This window comes from Canis lupus, chromosome 20, assembly GCF_003254725.2.
Source record: "Canis lupus dingo isolate Sandy chromosome 20, ASM325472v2, whole genome shotgun sequence".
NCBI classification, from domain to species: Eukaryota; Metazoa; Chordata; class Mammalia; order Carnivora; family Canidae; genus Canis; species Canis lupus.
The window spans coordinates 28,738,470-28,755,904 of NC_064262.1; the positions used below are offsets into that span (position 1 = coordinate 28,738,470).

General features: G+C 41.3%; 1 protein-coding gene across 9 annotated transcripts in view; it reads left to right on the plus strand.

The window, feature by feature from the left end:
- Positions 1-17,435, plus strand: part of CADPS (calcium dependent secretion activator) — a 460,562-nt gene that overhangs the window by 298,983 nt on the left and 144,144 nt on the right. For all 9 annotated transcript variants that reach the window (XM_049097818.1, XM_035703542.2, XM_025456449.3 and 6 more), the window contains exons 10-11: positions 1,383-1,491; positions 7,802-8,014. In XM_049097818.1, coding sequence (XP_048953775.1) covers positions 1,383-1,491; positions 7,802-8,014 — 322 coding nt within the window. The remainder of the gene's footprint in view (positions 1-1,382; positions 1,492-7,801; positions 8,015-17,435) is intronic.

Genomic DNA, 17,435 nt, shown 5'->3' on the forward strand with positions numbered 1-17,435 from the left:
CCATTAGGACCTGCTGGCCCCAGGCCACCCGGCAGGAGATGGGTGTAGGGCTTGAGAGCACCAATTTCTCATTGCCATAAAAATAAATAAATAAATAAATAAATAAATAAATAAATAAATAAATAAATAAATAAATAAACAGATCTCACCATGAAGGAGGCTAAAAATGTCCCCAGCAGGGATCAAAGTTCACTTGGAAATGTCTCTCTTAATAAAGGGAACTAAAAGATAAGGGATGTGGCACTCCTTCTCCAAGACATTTGACATTGTAGATGGTAAATATGCCCACAAGCTTTTAGCCCAGACCCTGAAGGATGCTCACTCTCCTACAGACTCCTTGTAGATGAGCCAGATGTAGAAATGCTAAGTATCCATGCCGGGTCTGCATGCACTGTGGCGACAGGGTCCCCAAGGCCGGCCTGCAGCTGTGGAGCACCCGCCCAACACTGGCATGGATGCCAGTGTTGGTAGTGAAGACGGGACAGTTACAACAGCCATGCCATCAGGAGCTGAGGATGGCTCTACAGTGACTGGCACCTAGCGATCGAGCACTCATTGCTTGTGACAGCATGTCACCCCTGCACTTGTCTGAGATGCAAGACTTTTCAAAGCAACCAAAAGCACTCCTTCCATAGGAGAAGGGAGAGGGGAAACAAGAATTGGCATGCAAAAACTAAAATGGTAACAAAAGATAGTCGGGACATTTATAAATGAGTGTCTGGTCCCTAATTGTTTTCCAAAAGGCCTGTGTGAACATGGCCATCTCAGCCAGGGCCATGGTAATGTTAGATAAAACCTATAATCAAACTGCCACAATTTAACCCTTTTTAAAAAGATTTTTTATTTATTTATTCATGAGAGACATACAGAGAGAGGCAGATATAGGCAGAGGAAGAAGCAGGCTCCTGGCAGGGAGCCTGATGTGGGACTTGATCCCAGGACCTCGGGATCACGTCCTGAGCTGAAGGCAGATACTCACTGCTGAGCCAACCAGGCATCTCAATTTAACCCATTTTGACCTACAAAAATGGCAATCTCCTATGACTTAGCCAATTAAAATAGCAAACAGCAATATAATGGCCACTAACTTTTACCAAGCACTTAACTTATGCCTGGAACAAATTCCAAGTGCATTCCACATGTGAACTCATTCAGCTCATAAGCCAGTGAGGAGGTAGGCTCTCAGTCCACATACAAGGTAACAAAGGACCAGAGAGGCTAAGTAACATGCACTAAGTCTCACAGCCAGGAGGTAGCAAAACTCACTTGGAACCCAGCTACCAAGTTCTGGGCCTCAGGGACCAGAACATGATTGACCGGGAAGGGTTTCTTCAGGGAAGATGGGCCCAGGGACCTTACAATCTGTGTCTTTCCTTCCCTAGGTCAGTCAATACACATTTGCCATGTGTAGTTATCGGGAGAAAAAAGCGGAGCCTCAGGAACTTCTCCAACTGGATGGCTACACTGTGGACTACACCGACCCCCAGCCAGGTACCCACCCACCCTCTAGGCTATGAACCCCAGAACTCTCCCTGGACCTGAACCATGGGTCAACTAATATTTCCTGGGCACTTCCTCCATGCTAGGCACTCAAGCCACATTCCCAGGCTTCGCGGGTGACCGGGACGGCCACAGTCCCTGAGCTGACGGAGTTTCCATCCTGGTTGAGTGAATGCCATGCCATTCAAGGGCTTTGATTTTACTCAAGGGATCTTTATAAATCCAGAAAGGAAACATAATACATTTTTCTTTCACATAACCCTGCCCACATCACATATGTACTCCACCTAAAATGCTAAAAAAGAAATTACTGCTGGGGGAGTCTTACATGTACACTAAGGACTGCATGTACGTGTGTATGTTAGTGTGTGTGCTTTTCACCTGTGATGTGTGGGCTTGGCGGGTGTTGTGTCTCCATGTCTAAGTGAGCCTGTCCTGTATCTGCTAACTACAATCCAAGGTTAGCTGATGGCACTTGAAAAGAAAACTCTCCCTAAATTCTTCTTTCCTAAGTAGACACCAATCCACAAGCATAGACATCCAAGCTCCTCAGCCTTATGTAACTAAAAGAACCACACAAATGGTAGTATTTCTCATAAGTTCTACATCCTGCCCCCTCACACCTCTTCCCCCCACCCATTTTATCTTTTTCCCGGGAAAAAAAAAATGAATAAAAATCAGCCTCAAAGAACCTTCAAAATGGGGAGGGGGGGTGCGAAATCTTTTCAGCATATTAATGAACAACAAGCACCAACAGCCCTCTCCCAGAGAAGTTTATTTTTATGCCAAATCTGCACAAGGGAAGCATTTCCAACCATACTGCATTATTTGGCCCAAAACCTTTTTTCTACTCCCATATTGCTCTTCCACATGCAACAAAATACACATAAAAGAAAAACAGAGTTTGAGAAAAGATGGAATGTTAACCTGAAAAGGTGTGGCAGGGAAGGCCTGAGGCCCAGTCCGCTTAGGAAAATTAGCCCCTTCAGAGTCCCAGCCCTGAGTGGTGTGGACTCGTCCCCACACCTCCCCCTGGGTAATCTGTCTGCCTCCAGCCCAAGCACGATACAGAGCTGACCACAGAAGGCGAGAATTAAAGGCTCCGCCTGGAAATCCTTCATAATAAGTAGAGCCTACAAGTTTGAAACAATTTCACGCAACATCTCATTGAAAGGATGTGGCTTCTGCATTAAGAAACCGGCCCTCACAGGTTTCTGCAATAGTTTGCATTCTTTTCAGACCATTGAGTTCCTTTCAGAAAAATAGATTCCAACTTTCCAAAGACCAGCATTTTAAAGCGGGGTGGGGGGTGGGGGGGAAAGGCCCCAGGTGCGTAGGATATCCATAGCATCTTCTGGTGGTAATTCCTTCTAAGCCAGTTCCCAGGCCCCTTGCCCCCACATGATTGCATTTGGACCTTACCACAATCCCACCAAAGAGACCAGGATCCTCTTCCCATTTTAAAAAGAAAGAAAAGGAGCTGGAACCCGGGGTCTAGCCCACGTCATTCTTTGGCACTTGCAGTAAACCATAGCTACGTGTACTGCTACTGCAAAGCTAGAATTGTTATTTTATCGTAGGAAAACAGAACTCTCTTCCCACAACGGGGAGGGCAGGAGCCGAGAGAAAGCTGTTCTATATACATACAAAAGTTAATTGTGCACATATATTATCAAAGCTTCTTTTTTTTTCTACATTGGTCCCATGGGATATAATTTATAAATTCCTTTACCAAGGATGCACATGGAAAGTAAGTTGTTTATGTTCTGGAGAATGATAAGCAACTTCTTTTCCGTTCTTCCATGTGCCAAGTCCTATTTATCTCCAAATGTTTGATTGAAAATGGAGATTGCAATACTCCCAATTGTCCTAAGAAGTCTAACTCAGAATTTCTTAAAGAGTCCTTGAACTCCCGGCCCCGCTCCTAACCCATGAACCAGAGGGGAGGAGGCCAGAATCCTTATATTTAAATAAGCACTGTCGAGGATTCCTGTGCACAGTCAAGTTTGCCAGCTGGAGATGGAAGTCATGCACAATTTAGCCACTGTCCTCAGAGATTCGAAAATCTCCTCAAGCTCTCCCTGACAGGTGAGTGTGCGAACGGGGATGGACTTCTGAGTCCCTCCGGTTCCCGCTGCGCTGGGCTTGGCGCAGATGTCTGTGGAGCCCCCAGGTGGAGATTGTTTATGGGGAGGCAGCCTTGTAGGCGTGTGTGTTCTTGTCTTTGTGGCGGCCTCGGATCTAGATGGGCACCCAGACACCAGCCTGTGCGCCAAATTAACTCTACCTGTTTAGGATCTTTGAAATATTACTTCGACGAATTGGTAAATAATTGTATGTGAATTTTACATACAGGCTATGCATCCTGAGCTTAAAATGAGAATGCTTCACCTTGCATTTCCCTGGGGGCGGTTTGGAGAGTATACAGGGATCTCTCAAGTCCTATTAGATTAAGTAATTCAGTCCAAATAAAAGGATATTCAGAATAATTCAACGGCACAGTTTACGCAACTACACTTAGCCCTGGACAACGATACCCTTGTAAATAGACTGTGGCCGTCCAAGCAGCTTTGCTGGAACAGCCGTCCCCCTGCCCCCGCCACGTCACCCCCCCAGGGAGCTGGCCAACCTTCCCTGCCTGGTCCTTTCCCAGACGCGTCCTCTTGTTCTTGACAGGTCAGTACCTGTGGGGCTGTTTCCCCGGTTCCCCGTGAAGAGCCCCTGCACACTGTCACACGTCATGTCCCACAGACGCAGTCCCCAGGAATCGCTGCCTTGTCTAAAGCTCTGCTGCCTCGGAGCATGTGTTGTTCACTTTGCTTTCTCCTCCCTTGGGTTGCTTTCAGCGGGATTGTTCTGGTCCCCCCTTGCTTTCACTGGTGTGCCTTCGGTCTCCAATGCCTTCTGAAAAAGCTCTGTGGCTCTCCGCTGCTGTCACTGCCACGGCTTCTGCTGCTTTACATAGTTCTCCTTGTGCTCCACTCGCTCCACAATTAGGCTTCATTCTGTGGTTAACAACTAGTTCTCAGAGAGCTTTTGCTGTGCGTCGGGCCATGCTATTGGGCTTTGGGCCGTACAGCACGAGGGGTGCACTAGTCAGCCGGACAGGGGGGCTAGAAGCCCAGCTCCAATGCCTACAGCCCTATTCTGTGTCCATCGGCTAGTTACAGCCTTCTCGGTGATTGTTTCCTCATTTATAAAATGGGAATGATAGTACTTACTTTGTAGGGCCATTGAGAGGATCAAATAAAAATCTGAAAACTTCTTAGTTTCTTTCTACCTTTACCTCTCCACTTTCCAAAGCAACCCTGTGAACTGACCTTCTGAGAGTAGCTCCAGGAACACAGCCTCCCCATCCCCTGGGTGCAGGTCCTGGAGGGTACGGAGTGGGGCAGGGGGAATCACCCTCCAGTGATACTGAGCCTGGCATTCACTGGACAAGCATCACAGTAGCTAATCCCAAAAGTTACCATGAGGCTAGGCTGCAGAAGGTCTGTTGACTCACTGTTTCAGCTCCTTCATGTTCACTTTTCGGGGCTTAAAGCATTCCTCAAAGCTCTTCTTCCTTTTCCTTCCAGATTTGCCTTCTTATCATGCTATCCATTCATCTCATCAGATTTTCCTTGCTTGCTAACTGGATATCATCCTATCCAAACCACACATTTAAAAACCCTCCATAAGAAATTAGATAAAATACTCTCTCCTAATCATAACTACCAAAAAGCTTTTGTTAAAAATGCTATAGCACTATGCCCTCCGCGCGAAGAAGTAGCTGTTGATTGTTCAAGAGCCCCTGGCAATTCTAAGTGCAGAATTTCCAACACACATGCACTCTATGGGATAGACACGCCTGAATTAACATTAACAGCACAAAGGAGAAGTCTTAGCATCACCAGAAATCTCTTCCCGATGCCAACTACCAAGCCACCTGGTGACTGGGCCTTTTTGGAGATTTGGGGGTGCTATTCACTCTGCGCATTCTCCTCTCTGTATTAAACTGATAATTGGGAGGATGATGATGAGCAACCTGATGGAGAAAGGAACTTTATTTCCAGCCAGAAGTGTACCTAAAATTATAATATTTTGGAATAGATTGACAGACACAATGTAGCTGTAGCCTGAGCCCAAAGAAGTTTCCACCTACCTGTCCCTAAATTTTAACCTTGAGAGTCATCTGTGGATAAACAATGGTCTGTAGAGCATTCATTCACTCAACAAGTATTTGCTAAATACCTACTATAAGCTATGCACTATTCCAGGCATGAGGGATACAGCAGTGAACAAAATGGACAGACATTCCTTGTCCTTATGAAGTTAAGTAAATTCTTGTCAGAAGGTGTTAAGCAAGATAAAAAAAGGATGGCAACTGAGGGGTAAAGGTCAGGGAGGGACTCAATAAGAATGAGATGTTGGAGCAATGATATGAAGGAGATGATGATGTGAATCATGCAGACATCTGGAGGAAGTGTATTCTAGGCACAGGAAACAACAAGTGCAAAAGTCTCAAGGTGGGAACATGCTTGGAGTGTTCGAGGAATAGCAAGAGATGAGTGTGGCTACCGGGAAGTACGTGCATGTATGCACAAAGCAGGGAGTGGGAGGAGACAAGGGTAGAAGTAGCAGTGGGTAAATCTGTGGAGCCTTGCAGGCCTTGTCAGAACCTAGACCTTTCCTCTGAGTGAAATGAGGATCGACTGGTTTTGAGCAGAGGAGTGCTCTTGCTAAACTGATTTGACTCTTGCTAAACTGATTACTTTGGCTGCCATTGGGAGTCAACTATAGAGAGTGAGGATGAAGCAGAATCTTACAGATAAGATAGGAGACCATTAAAATAGTCCATGTGAGAGGTGACCATGACTAGAATGCAAGCACTGGAGGTGGAAGAAGGGGTCAAATTCTGGTATAATGCTCTGTAGATATAACCATCAGAATTCCATTGGAAGTGGGCAGTAAGAGGAAGTGAGAAGTCAAAAAGGACCCCAGGTCTGAGGGCTTGAACATTTAGAGGGACAAGCTCAGCTCTACTGAGGAAGGGAGGAGTTTGGAAGAAAGACCAGGAGTTCAGTGTTAGACATGATGAGCTTGGGGTGTCTAGCAAATATCCATGCAAAGTCAAGACAACCATTAGATGTTCAGGTCTGCAGTTCACAGGAGAGGCCCAGTGTGGAGATAGAAATGTAGAGACTATTATAAGCAGATTCATGGTGTTTAAGACTGGATGGCATCACTGGGGAAGAGAAGAGGTTCAAGGACACACCAGGATGCTACGGCACTCAACAGTCAGGAGAAGGAAGAGAAGCCAGCAAGCAAGACTGACAAGTAGCAGCCAGGGAGAGAGAAGGAAATTGGGTGACCTGGAACCAAGTGAAGAAAGTGTTTCAAAGAAAATCAAATGTCAGCCCATGGATTGAATAAAATGTAGATTCTGAACTGACCTTTGGATTCTGCAATGTGGAAGTCATTGATGACCTTGACGAGTTCCCATGGGACAGCAGCCTGATTGGAGAAGCTTTAGGGCAGAATAGGGGGAGAAAGACTGTTGTTACTAAAAGTGTGGTCCTGGGGTATCTGGGTGGCTAAGTGATTGAGCATCTGTCTTTGGCTCAGGTCGTGATCTCAGGTCTGGGGATCAAGTCCTGCATTGGGCTCCCTGCAGGGAGCCTGCTTCTCCCTCTGCCGATGTCACTGCCTCTCTTTCTGTGTCTCTCATGAATAAATAAAATCTTTAAAAAAAAAAAAGGAAAGGAAAGAAAGTGTGGTCCTTAGACCAGCACCATCTGCATCCTCTGGGAGCTTGTTAGAAATGCAGGTTCTCAGGCTTCTAACCCCGACTTACCAAATCTGCATTCCAACAAGATGCCCCTGGGATTCACAAGGGCACTAAAATTTTAAGAAGCGCTGGTAGAGATTCCTCTTATACTGTAAAGCAAACAATAATAGGACAATAGCTGAAGGGAGATGTGGGGTCGAGATGTTCTTGTGGTGGTGGTGGTGGTTTGTTTTTAAAAGTGAAAAAAATAATAGTATGCTTAAAAGCAGATATCTACCCCACCATTACACAGCCTGTTTGACAATTCTGTCCCCAGCAAGACAAAGACAATGACAAGAGCCAATCTCAGAATGTCTGTTTTTAAATTACGACTTCACTCTGTGGCCAAGTGGGTATCAGAGTTCCCATTCTAGAGTCAGATTCTCCCTTCCCTGGCCCAAAGAAAAGCAGCAGAAATGGCCTTTCTCGGGGCTTTGTTCTGCTGAGAACATAGCAGCTCAGCTTAATAGTGTTTATTCCCTTTTATTCCAGGTTTAGAGGGTGGCCGAGCCTTCTTCAATGCAGTCAAAGAAGGAGACACCGTGATATTTGCAAGTGATGACGAGCAAGATCGCATCTTATGGGTTCAAGCCATGTATCGGGCTACTGGGCAGTCACACAAGCCTGTGCCCCCGACCCAAGTCCAAAAGCTCAATGCTAAGGGAGGGACTGTGCCTCAGCTGGATGCCCCCATCTCCCAATTTTGTAAGTAAATATGCCATTTGTTTACAATAGCTCTGTAGAGGAAAGTAAATTTTCCAAAGTTGAAGTAGAAAATCTAGTTGCTTTTGTGTTAAGGATTCATAAAATATGTTTGCTGGGGGAAAAAAAATATGAATTTGGAGGGGTGGTGGGGAGTGGGGACCAAAATGTTAGATGAAAGTAATTTTAAAGTGCAATACTTGACATTCCCTCCTGCCCCCCACCCAAGGACTAAACAGAGGAGAATGTATTTTAGGTGGATTTTTATCTCTTTGTTTTGGTGAGAGTTTGGAATTCACAGCCAGACTTGTATTTGTTTGAGTCCTTCAAATATAGTAGGTTATGTATGTCTTTGACTCATTTCTTCCTATTAAAAGTAATTTTAAAATAGGGCTCGATTTGAAGTAAATTTAAATCTGCAACTTAGAACCATTTAAAAATAAATGATGACATTATCACATGCAGTGGAAAAAAACAAAAAACAACAAAAAAAATGGTACCTAAAATCCCATTCTGAGCAAATATACCAGGACTCAAAATTGAAGCCGTCTGTTTAAACAGCCCCAGTTCAGTTTCCAGTTTTTTCTTTTACCTCTACATCCATTTCCATTTCTTGCCCCTTTGCCATGACTTTTTCTACCTTGGGGAGTTTTTCTTTTTTTTTTCTCACAACACTTCTGATACATGAGGGCAAGGTGAAATCTACCATACACCTGGAGGGAGTTATTAAATCAAAGAAAATGGAAACACAGGAAACCTATAGCACCAAATAAAGTGATTCATTTTAGTTACAAACATTAATCCTAACCAGAGACGTCCACCTTACCCTATCAAGTCATTTGCGGATCACTCAGGTACAAGTCATTTTTAGTGATAGTTATGATTACTCCTTACTTTAGCCTGGACCCCACTCAATCGAGTTCACAGAGACAACTGTCTAGGTGATGAGACACAAAAACGAGGAAGATAGATGAGGTCCCTGTGCTCAGGATATCTCTGTTCCAGTAGGAGAATCTAGCCAGCACACAAGTCAAGAAACAAGTTAAGACAGTTGTAGACGTTAGAAACTATGAAGAATCTAATGCAGTGGTGACTGGGTAGAGAAAGATGATCTGAACTTTAGCCCAAATGATAGGAATTCAGCTCCACAGTACCTTAAAAAGAGAACTGCACCAGCTGGGAAGGCAAGTACAAAAACCCACAGCAGAAACTTGACCTTCACCCTGATGCTTCTACATGGTCTCTCCCCCTGTCGCTCTTAAAAAAATATGCATTTGATTCAAATGATTTTGCAGCAACAACAAAATAGAGGTTAATTCTCTCTCCAGTGTATACTGTCATGTCCATTTCTGCCTAACAAGACTGTATGTTCTTAAACCTGTAACTCCCTTGCTTATGGGAAAGAAATTCTTTTTGGAGGAGAAATACTCTTCATCAGGTCCTCCCAATAATTCCTGTCTGGTACCTATAGTTTCTTAAAGGAAGGTGCATTCTCCATGGAACATCGTGGACAATCATACAATCACCATGGGTTTCCATGCAGAAAAACCTGAAAGAAGGAGGCAAAGGTTGAGGAAGGACTTTGGAGTAAGGGCAGCCCTCCCGACCATAACCACCACCAACTTCCCCATGCTCTTCTTGCTTTCTCTAATATTTAGGACACTTGGATTCATTTGAGAGCAATAAAGAGACAGGGCAACATCTCTTTCTATTGGTTTAGTCATGAGTTGAGATAAAACATACCCCAAAATTTATTTAATTTGTTTTAAAAACTACTCTGTGATGGAATCCATCCTTTCACCTTGCCTAAGAGGCTCCATTTTAATAAATTTAGAAATAACACATCCTATCATATTCCTCTGAAATGGAATTATCTGTACATCAGGGAGGAAAATTCCTAATTATAATCATCATCCAAATCAACCTCATAGAACATGGATCTCAGGTGGTATTTGGAAAATACTGGTTTTATTTCCAAAGAATCTCAATTTCTTCTAAAGTCATTTCACCTTACCTTCAGTGTTCTTGTTCATCATCCACCCAGATCAAGAGATTACTGCTTCATTTGTGATTAGCCTCACTTTTTCCTTGTTAGGATAGGAAAGAGGAAGAAATTCAGGAGTAAAAGTAAATGGAAACCAGACACTGATTAAAAAAAGAAATCCGCTGATGGAGGCTGTAAGGAAGGGATAGTTGTCTCCTTGTGGAAATACATAGGGGCTCTTGATTAAATTCATTAGATTAGGATTCATTCAGCAATGAAATTAGAATGCTAGTCATTAGGCATCAGCAGGAAGATTTAATTGAGTGCACATCAACTTGATGTATGTCACCACCCTAGTTGACATAGGAAACTTGCATTAAATGGGACACCCAAAGCAAGATTCTAAGGGTTAGAATTTGGAGAGTGGATAATATCATCCCTAGAGAGCATGGGAGGTAGATTGAAGGGATGAGAGAAGGCAAGATAATTCATGCCTCTGAAATTTATCAGTAGCTGGTGGTGGAACCCCCCCCCCTCTCTCTTGTCTCCTTAATCACTGCTCAGGAACAAGGTTCTCTAAAGAGTGTGAGGCCCTACCACACCTGCCAGGTTTTATAAGAAAAAAGGTACCACTTTCATCCATGCAGACTGCGCGCTTCATTAGTCATTTTTCACCCAGACAAAACTGTGAATGGTGCCTATTGAGTTGCGCAGTGCCCAATCTGCACAACTGTACACCATTGACCCTGTAATAAATGATAATCCTTACCTAGAGCTTCAATCCAATAATGTTGAACCCAGTAATCCCATAGTTACTGTACTACTCCTGGAACAGAGGCTCAATACCACTCCAGATTCTTTCTATTGTTAGTTTAGGCACTTAATAAAAACTGCAACCAGAGTAACAGCAAATGAGCCTTCTGTTCCCATAATTTAGCAGAGGAATCCAGTCAGAATTTTAACCAACCCAGCTTTCTGCACCTGATTGTTTGGAGTTAGGTCTACTTAAAACCAATGATAAAGATCAAAAAAGGAACAAGAAGCTCTACATTCCATGGAGTTACTGAGTAGTGATGCATAACAACCAAAAACTGGCTAGGGGTTTGACAGTATATCATAATTTTCAGTGGAATCTGCTACAGAATGGTGGTTATGTCACAATCACTTTACAGCTGCATTTAATTTGTTAAACTCAAACCATCACTATTAAACAGATCAGGCCTCATTTGTGGGTAGCAGTCAAACTCACAGTGTTGATTTATTTTGAGAGTTACCACCTTATCCAGATTTGCCCGCGACTTCCCTGGTTTTCTCACTAAAAGTTTTGTCTCCAGAAACGGCCTCGGTTCTGGACAAACTGGGACTGGTTGGTCACTTGGCATGACAAAGCAAGGTTCTAGAAAAATGCAAAAAAGTTACAACATAGTAATAAACAGCAATCTTTGATCCTTTCGCTGATAGTTGGTTCTCGGCCCATATTGACACATCACAAACATTCAGTCATGGGTTCTGTAACAAAAAGAGTAAACACAATCAAGTATTGCATTTTAAAAAGGTTTCCTTGACTTCCAAAAGGTAAGGGTCATTCTCAAGTACCTAGTCCTGTACACAGTTCATCAAATCTTGGTTTTAAATACGTGTTCGAAGTATTTGCCTTTCTTGCAAGTGAATAATTTTTAAGAACAACGTTTCAGTGAGTTAACTTTGTAATCACTTTACTAGTATTAGTTGGCATAGGGAAGCTACAGAAAAATGGGAGAGGTTTTTAGGGTAGAGAAAAATAAACACTCCAGTCTTGTCATGTCGCTGTCTGCTAAAGGGGGAACTGAGAATGGAACATTTTACAGTTTGGGAAGCTCAGGAGTAATTATGAGTTTATTTGGGTCTTTCTAAATTCAGTTTGACAGACTTCTGGGTGCAGTTTTTATTTTTTGCAATTTCAAAATGAAAAGACACGTCTAAGAAAGAGTGGAGTGGAGTATTTATATGGCATTGTAAAAACCGAAAAAAAAAATAGATCCTGCTATTCATTAGTTTGTATGTGACTCTACAATGATTTTGGGAGGGTTCCACCAAACTTTAAAACCTTTTTGTTCTTTTGTGGTTTTTTTGGTGTGTGTTCTTGTTGATTTCCTTTTTCCCCCTTTTATTTTGGTTGAAACGTGAAAAAATTAAGTCAGTGGCCAGCTGTACGTTTTTAAACAAGTATTTATGATTTTCCAGTTTTTAAGGCCAATGTTGCTCACCTTGGAAACTATGTTCAAGTCTGTTGTCGAGGGTTGCCACAATTTATTACGCCAAGTGGCCTCTCATTGAGACACCTGATTCCTGTCCAATCTGTGTTAGAGGAACAGTAAAAACCAGTACCTCCGTTCTCATTCGGAGTGGGGGGAGGGGGTATTTTAAACTTTGCTCGTTGGTCAATGATTACTTGATATATCACTTGCAATGAGTCTCATTTTAATGTCTGTTTCTCAACTAATAACTGTTAATCACATCATACATCCCTAAAGTTGGATGTTTTGAGAATTGTTCTATTTTTGCTACCCCCCAAACAGACTTCAAAGTTAGTGGGGTCTTGGTTACTGTTGGTTTGGGAGGGGGGGTTGATTTTGGTTTTTGTTTTATTTTGTTTCATTTAAGTTTCCTTGTTCAATCTTTGCTCAAACCCGAGAACTTTAGCTGCTAGGTTAGAACTCCTGTCTGCTTTCCTGAGCCTTGTTGCTAGTCTTTATGTTATTCTGGTTTGTTCCTTCTTACCCTGCTAACTTCTAGCTGGACTGAAGGGTAAGTGTTCCCCTATAGCTAGCACAGCTCAGATAATCAGACTAGATTATCTGACACCTGCAATGTGCTTCCTCCCTCTCCTCTTAAATCTCCCTCATGTCTAGACTTTGTAGTAAAACTTTTCATGTTATTTTCCTGACCTTAGGTTTGAAATGTAAGCTTCCATACGGAAACTAGGATGCATGTGATGTGTGCATAATTGCCTCCTCTCCTTGGCTTTCATATTGGCATCAAATGATCCTCTGAGTAAAGCCAACCATTAACATCTCCTAATTTTTTTCATTCCGAGAATATTAATTAGCATCATAACAAAATGGCAAATGATGCCTTTGTTTCATGGAATTCACAGCTACCTGACTGCTTAATGCCTGAAAACAGATCATTTTGCACTCTGATAATGTGTTATTGTTTTTCCTCTCCAATTCCAAAGATAAGAATGGTCAGCTGTACCTGTGGGGTGGTAACCATGGATACCTTAACAAATAGAAAAGTGGGGTAGGACACCCAAAGACGTTAACTGAATAAGATTTCAAGAAACTGCTGAATACAATGAATAAAGTAAATGCATTATTTGAACACTAAAGAGTTCATTCTACCTGACTTGAGGGTGTGCTCTAAGTAAGATCCAAAGGAGGATTAATTTTGAAAGGAGAGCTATAATACATGGGATCACACACACAAAAACAGGAAATTAAGGACACGATTGAGCCCATGTAGCTTTTTCACAGAAACTTCAGATTCACAATCTCACAATACCGTAGAGGGTTTGGACCTCTGGTCTAGAATGTCTCACTGCTACTCCCCCAATGACAAGGATAACAATAGCTTTTTCGATGTCATTTGTATTGGTACTAATTTTTCTAAAAATACACCTGTAAGAGAGAAAAGAAACTTTAAAACTTAGACAAACCTTTCTCTTCGCTATTTGAGTTACTAATGAAAGAGAATCTACAATTCCTTTATTCATACAGAGAAAAGCTGCCCACCCAATGTATTGAGGGTAGACTTGACCTTAGAAGGAAATAGAAAAACCAGTCAAGAGAGCAGGCAAATATGTACTTGAGTATTCTGAATGCTGATTTAGAAACTGTAGGTCATATCATTCCTCCGCCCATTTAATAATAGTACTTTCTTCTAATTCTTTGTTTCTTTAATTTGCTTTCTTTACCCCTTTCTTTCTTTTTTCTTTTGTTTTGCATAAATGTACCCCTGGCTAGCAGACAGATTTTTTTTCACCACTCCAAGCAGATACTTAATTTAACTTAACTTTACTTTGAATGTCTGATGAGGCATTTTAAAAGCTTACCATAGAATGTGAATATAGTGGGAATTTAGGGTTTTGCTATACTTTTTTTTTTTAAGAATGAAAGGATGGGTGAATAGATGTCTGAATGAAATCTGTTTTGAGCAAATTTACATATATTTGCACAACAACGCATTGCTATCCTAGTAGATTTCCAAATAGTCGTTTGCCTTTACTCCTTTCTATAGTTTTATCTCATGAAGAGTTTTGCTGTATCTTCTTGTATTGTCAACTTGCAGTTGCTACATTGCAGGAATGCAATATCAAAGCATTAATTCAATATCAAATTAATTTGCATGACCCCAAGCCACATGGTAAATCATTTTCCTTCTCGTTGCAAAAGTAAATGACCTTTTAAAAAGAACAGACTCCCAAAACCAGGTCGAAAATTTTCCAAATGATATGATCTACATAGTCCATGTTAAATGAAGGTTCATTTCTTTGTTAACTACTTTAGGCACATTTTAAATGTATTATTCACTCATCAGTCGAGCACACTCATGTCATGTAGTGATTTACAGTAAGATACATTATTAATTAGCCAACTACAGAAAGTTTATTTTTGCTCCTGTCACAGGGAATGTAAAGACATCATCAAGTACTCCGTAAATTAATTGAAAATATAATAAATACAGCAGGGAAAATTACAAATCATTTACTTATTCATTTTGAGATCGTTGACAAAATCTCTCATGATTTTTACTCTGTCTTATGACAAATTATAAAAATTAACTTGAAGTAAACATCACATGTTTATCCCTTTGGGTGTACTTCCATAATAGTTTTAAATTCAAGATTTTTGCAAAATGAAACATGGCCCTTCATAGCTTCTGAGAAGCCATTCTCTCTTGGCCATGCAAGTTAGCTTGACTGAGTCAAGGGGACCATGAAGAAATGAAGTTGTTTCTCAAGGGCAGCAGGCATGGGAGGACCAATCTTTTGCTTGCTATGCAGAGCTGAGGCAGAGCACAACATCCCCTGGTTACTTGATCATGGCACAAAAAACTCTTCTAGAAAAATCTGTAAACAGCCAGCTGCCATCAATCATTGTCATTTCTTTATTTCATGTCTTCTGATGAGGTTGACTACTGTCATTGTTCGTTATTGTCCAAACCATACATTCACTCTTGTACTGTCAAGCAGATATGACAAGCACACATTTTCCATATAAGAAAGATACAAAGTCACCTTTTAATTTGCAGTTTGGGTTCACAATGACTTTAGAGTCACATTAGCTATTCTCTTGCCTCTAGCATCCATCAGGAGTAGCAACAGCCATAGCTGTGCTCTACATTTCAGTGATAAAGTGGCACCTCTAGCTTATTATAAAAGGGACTCATTAGAGAAAGGAGCCTCTCTGAGACAATTTATTAACAGTACAATCATAATTATTTTCAACAGCAGAATTTCTTTTTTCCTAGCCTACAAAAAGTTCTAAAATGTAATGCTACAAAATAAAAAGAGAGATTTGACCTTTTGTCCTCATTTCCTCAGCTCTTAGAATAATGGGAAAATCTCAATAAAATGAAAATTTGAAAGCTGTATTAATACTCCCAAGAAAAGTACATGTATTTGGTAGACCTTATTGCGAACTTGTCTAAAAAGTTTTGTATCTGAACCAGATCACATAAATAGGCTTGTTATTAAGACAAGAGATCATGAAAAATCTTATATGTTTCCCATGGCAAGGAAGAAAAAGGAAATGAATATTACACATGAAATAAACCCAAACATCTGATCAATTAAAGAACAACATAAGTAACTGGGTCATCAATTAGTGACATCACTTGAATTTTACTGAAGTAGATAAAATGAGAGTATAAAATCCATTTTTTTTAAAGTATAATCATATCACTTTAGGAACCTGTATTTTCCCAACTTTCCTTAAATGCCAAACCAAAATTGTTTTTGAGTAAACTTGGGGTAAAGTTCTGATGAATTTCCACTCAAAAGTATACCTACCTTCCATAAGTCTTTGTGTCCATCAGCCTGCTTCTGTGTCATGGATACCATTAGTAAGATTTTAAGTTTCTTAATGTTGTTTAGGTACCTCTGTCAACTTTATTCATCTAAGGTTAGTCTGAAGTCATGTCTGTGCCTATGCTATACAGGACTTCAGAATTTTTATGCAATTAAACCCCAGAAGTAAAACAAGTAGCATTGTTTGGAAGATGTGTTGAATTATGCCCTACCTGCAGAGCCTGTAAAATTACACAGCCAATTTTTAGAGCATTTGGAGCCCTCACGGACCAAGGAAGGCTTAGAAACTTCTCAGCCAGGTCCAGAAAAAGTAAAGGTTTAAGTCAATTCTTAAATTGCAGTCAATCCTTGATTTCTAAAAGAGAGAGGGAAAAAAGGAAGAAGAAGAAAGAAAGAAAGAAAGAAAGAAAGAAAGAAAGAAAGAAAGAAAGAAAGAAAGAAAGAAAGAAAGAAAAGAACATGTATTAATGAAAAAGAGCATTGGTATACATTTCCCAAAGCCAGAGATAATCCAAACATCATTGGAGATTTTAGCAGCCACATTACCCTCCTAATTCTGTTTTGCTCACCCTAGTGTTCAAATTCATTTTCATTCTCTTGACACACAAGCCAAACATTGGCAAAGGAAGCGATCCCAAGGTGTCCTGAATTCAGGAAGTAACTTTCTCATATTTTGCTTTGGGCTGTTTTCGCCTTGCTAATGTCAGCACTGGAGTTTTCTTTTTCTTCCATCAACCAGTTCCAATTGTTTGTACAGGGGAAAATGGAGTTGCAAGGAGCATCTATTTTGTAATGTTCCGCACAGTAGAAGAACAGACTGGGCCAGTGCAAGAATGACTATATGGTGTTGCTTGGGAAGCACCCACAAGTTCTTTGAAACAGAATTTGGAACAGCTGGACCACTGCAGTGTTTTATTTTAAAATAGACAACATATGTAATGCATATGGTCCTAGACATGTATGGAGACACAGGCAGACAATCTGAATGGTATCCAAAGACACCTGCACCTAGAATTCTGTTTCCTTCTATAAGATTTTTTTTTTCCCGAAGAGCACATGTTCCCACTTTTGGATTTGCAAGATGCCATCTGAATCCCCATGTGTGTGACTCCTTAATAAAGTCAATGGGAAGTTTCCTGGGATGGAAGTGTCAGAATAAGTCAGTTAATAAACACCTCCTAGGGACCTGGCTCCTCTGGGAGCTGGCAGGGGAAAGAACAGATCAGAAACTTGCCCTCAAGGAACATATTATCTATCAAGGGATTCAACTGTGTGTGGGTGTTCTGACCACAGAGAAATGGGAACATAAACCAGCTAGAACACAGAAACAGGACGTGGGAATTAGTTGTACAGGGGCAGAGGAGAAGCAC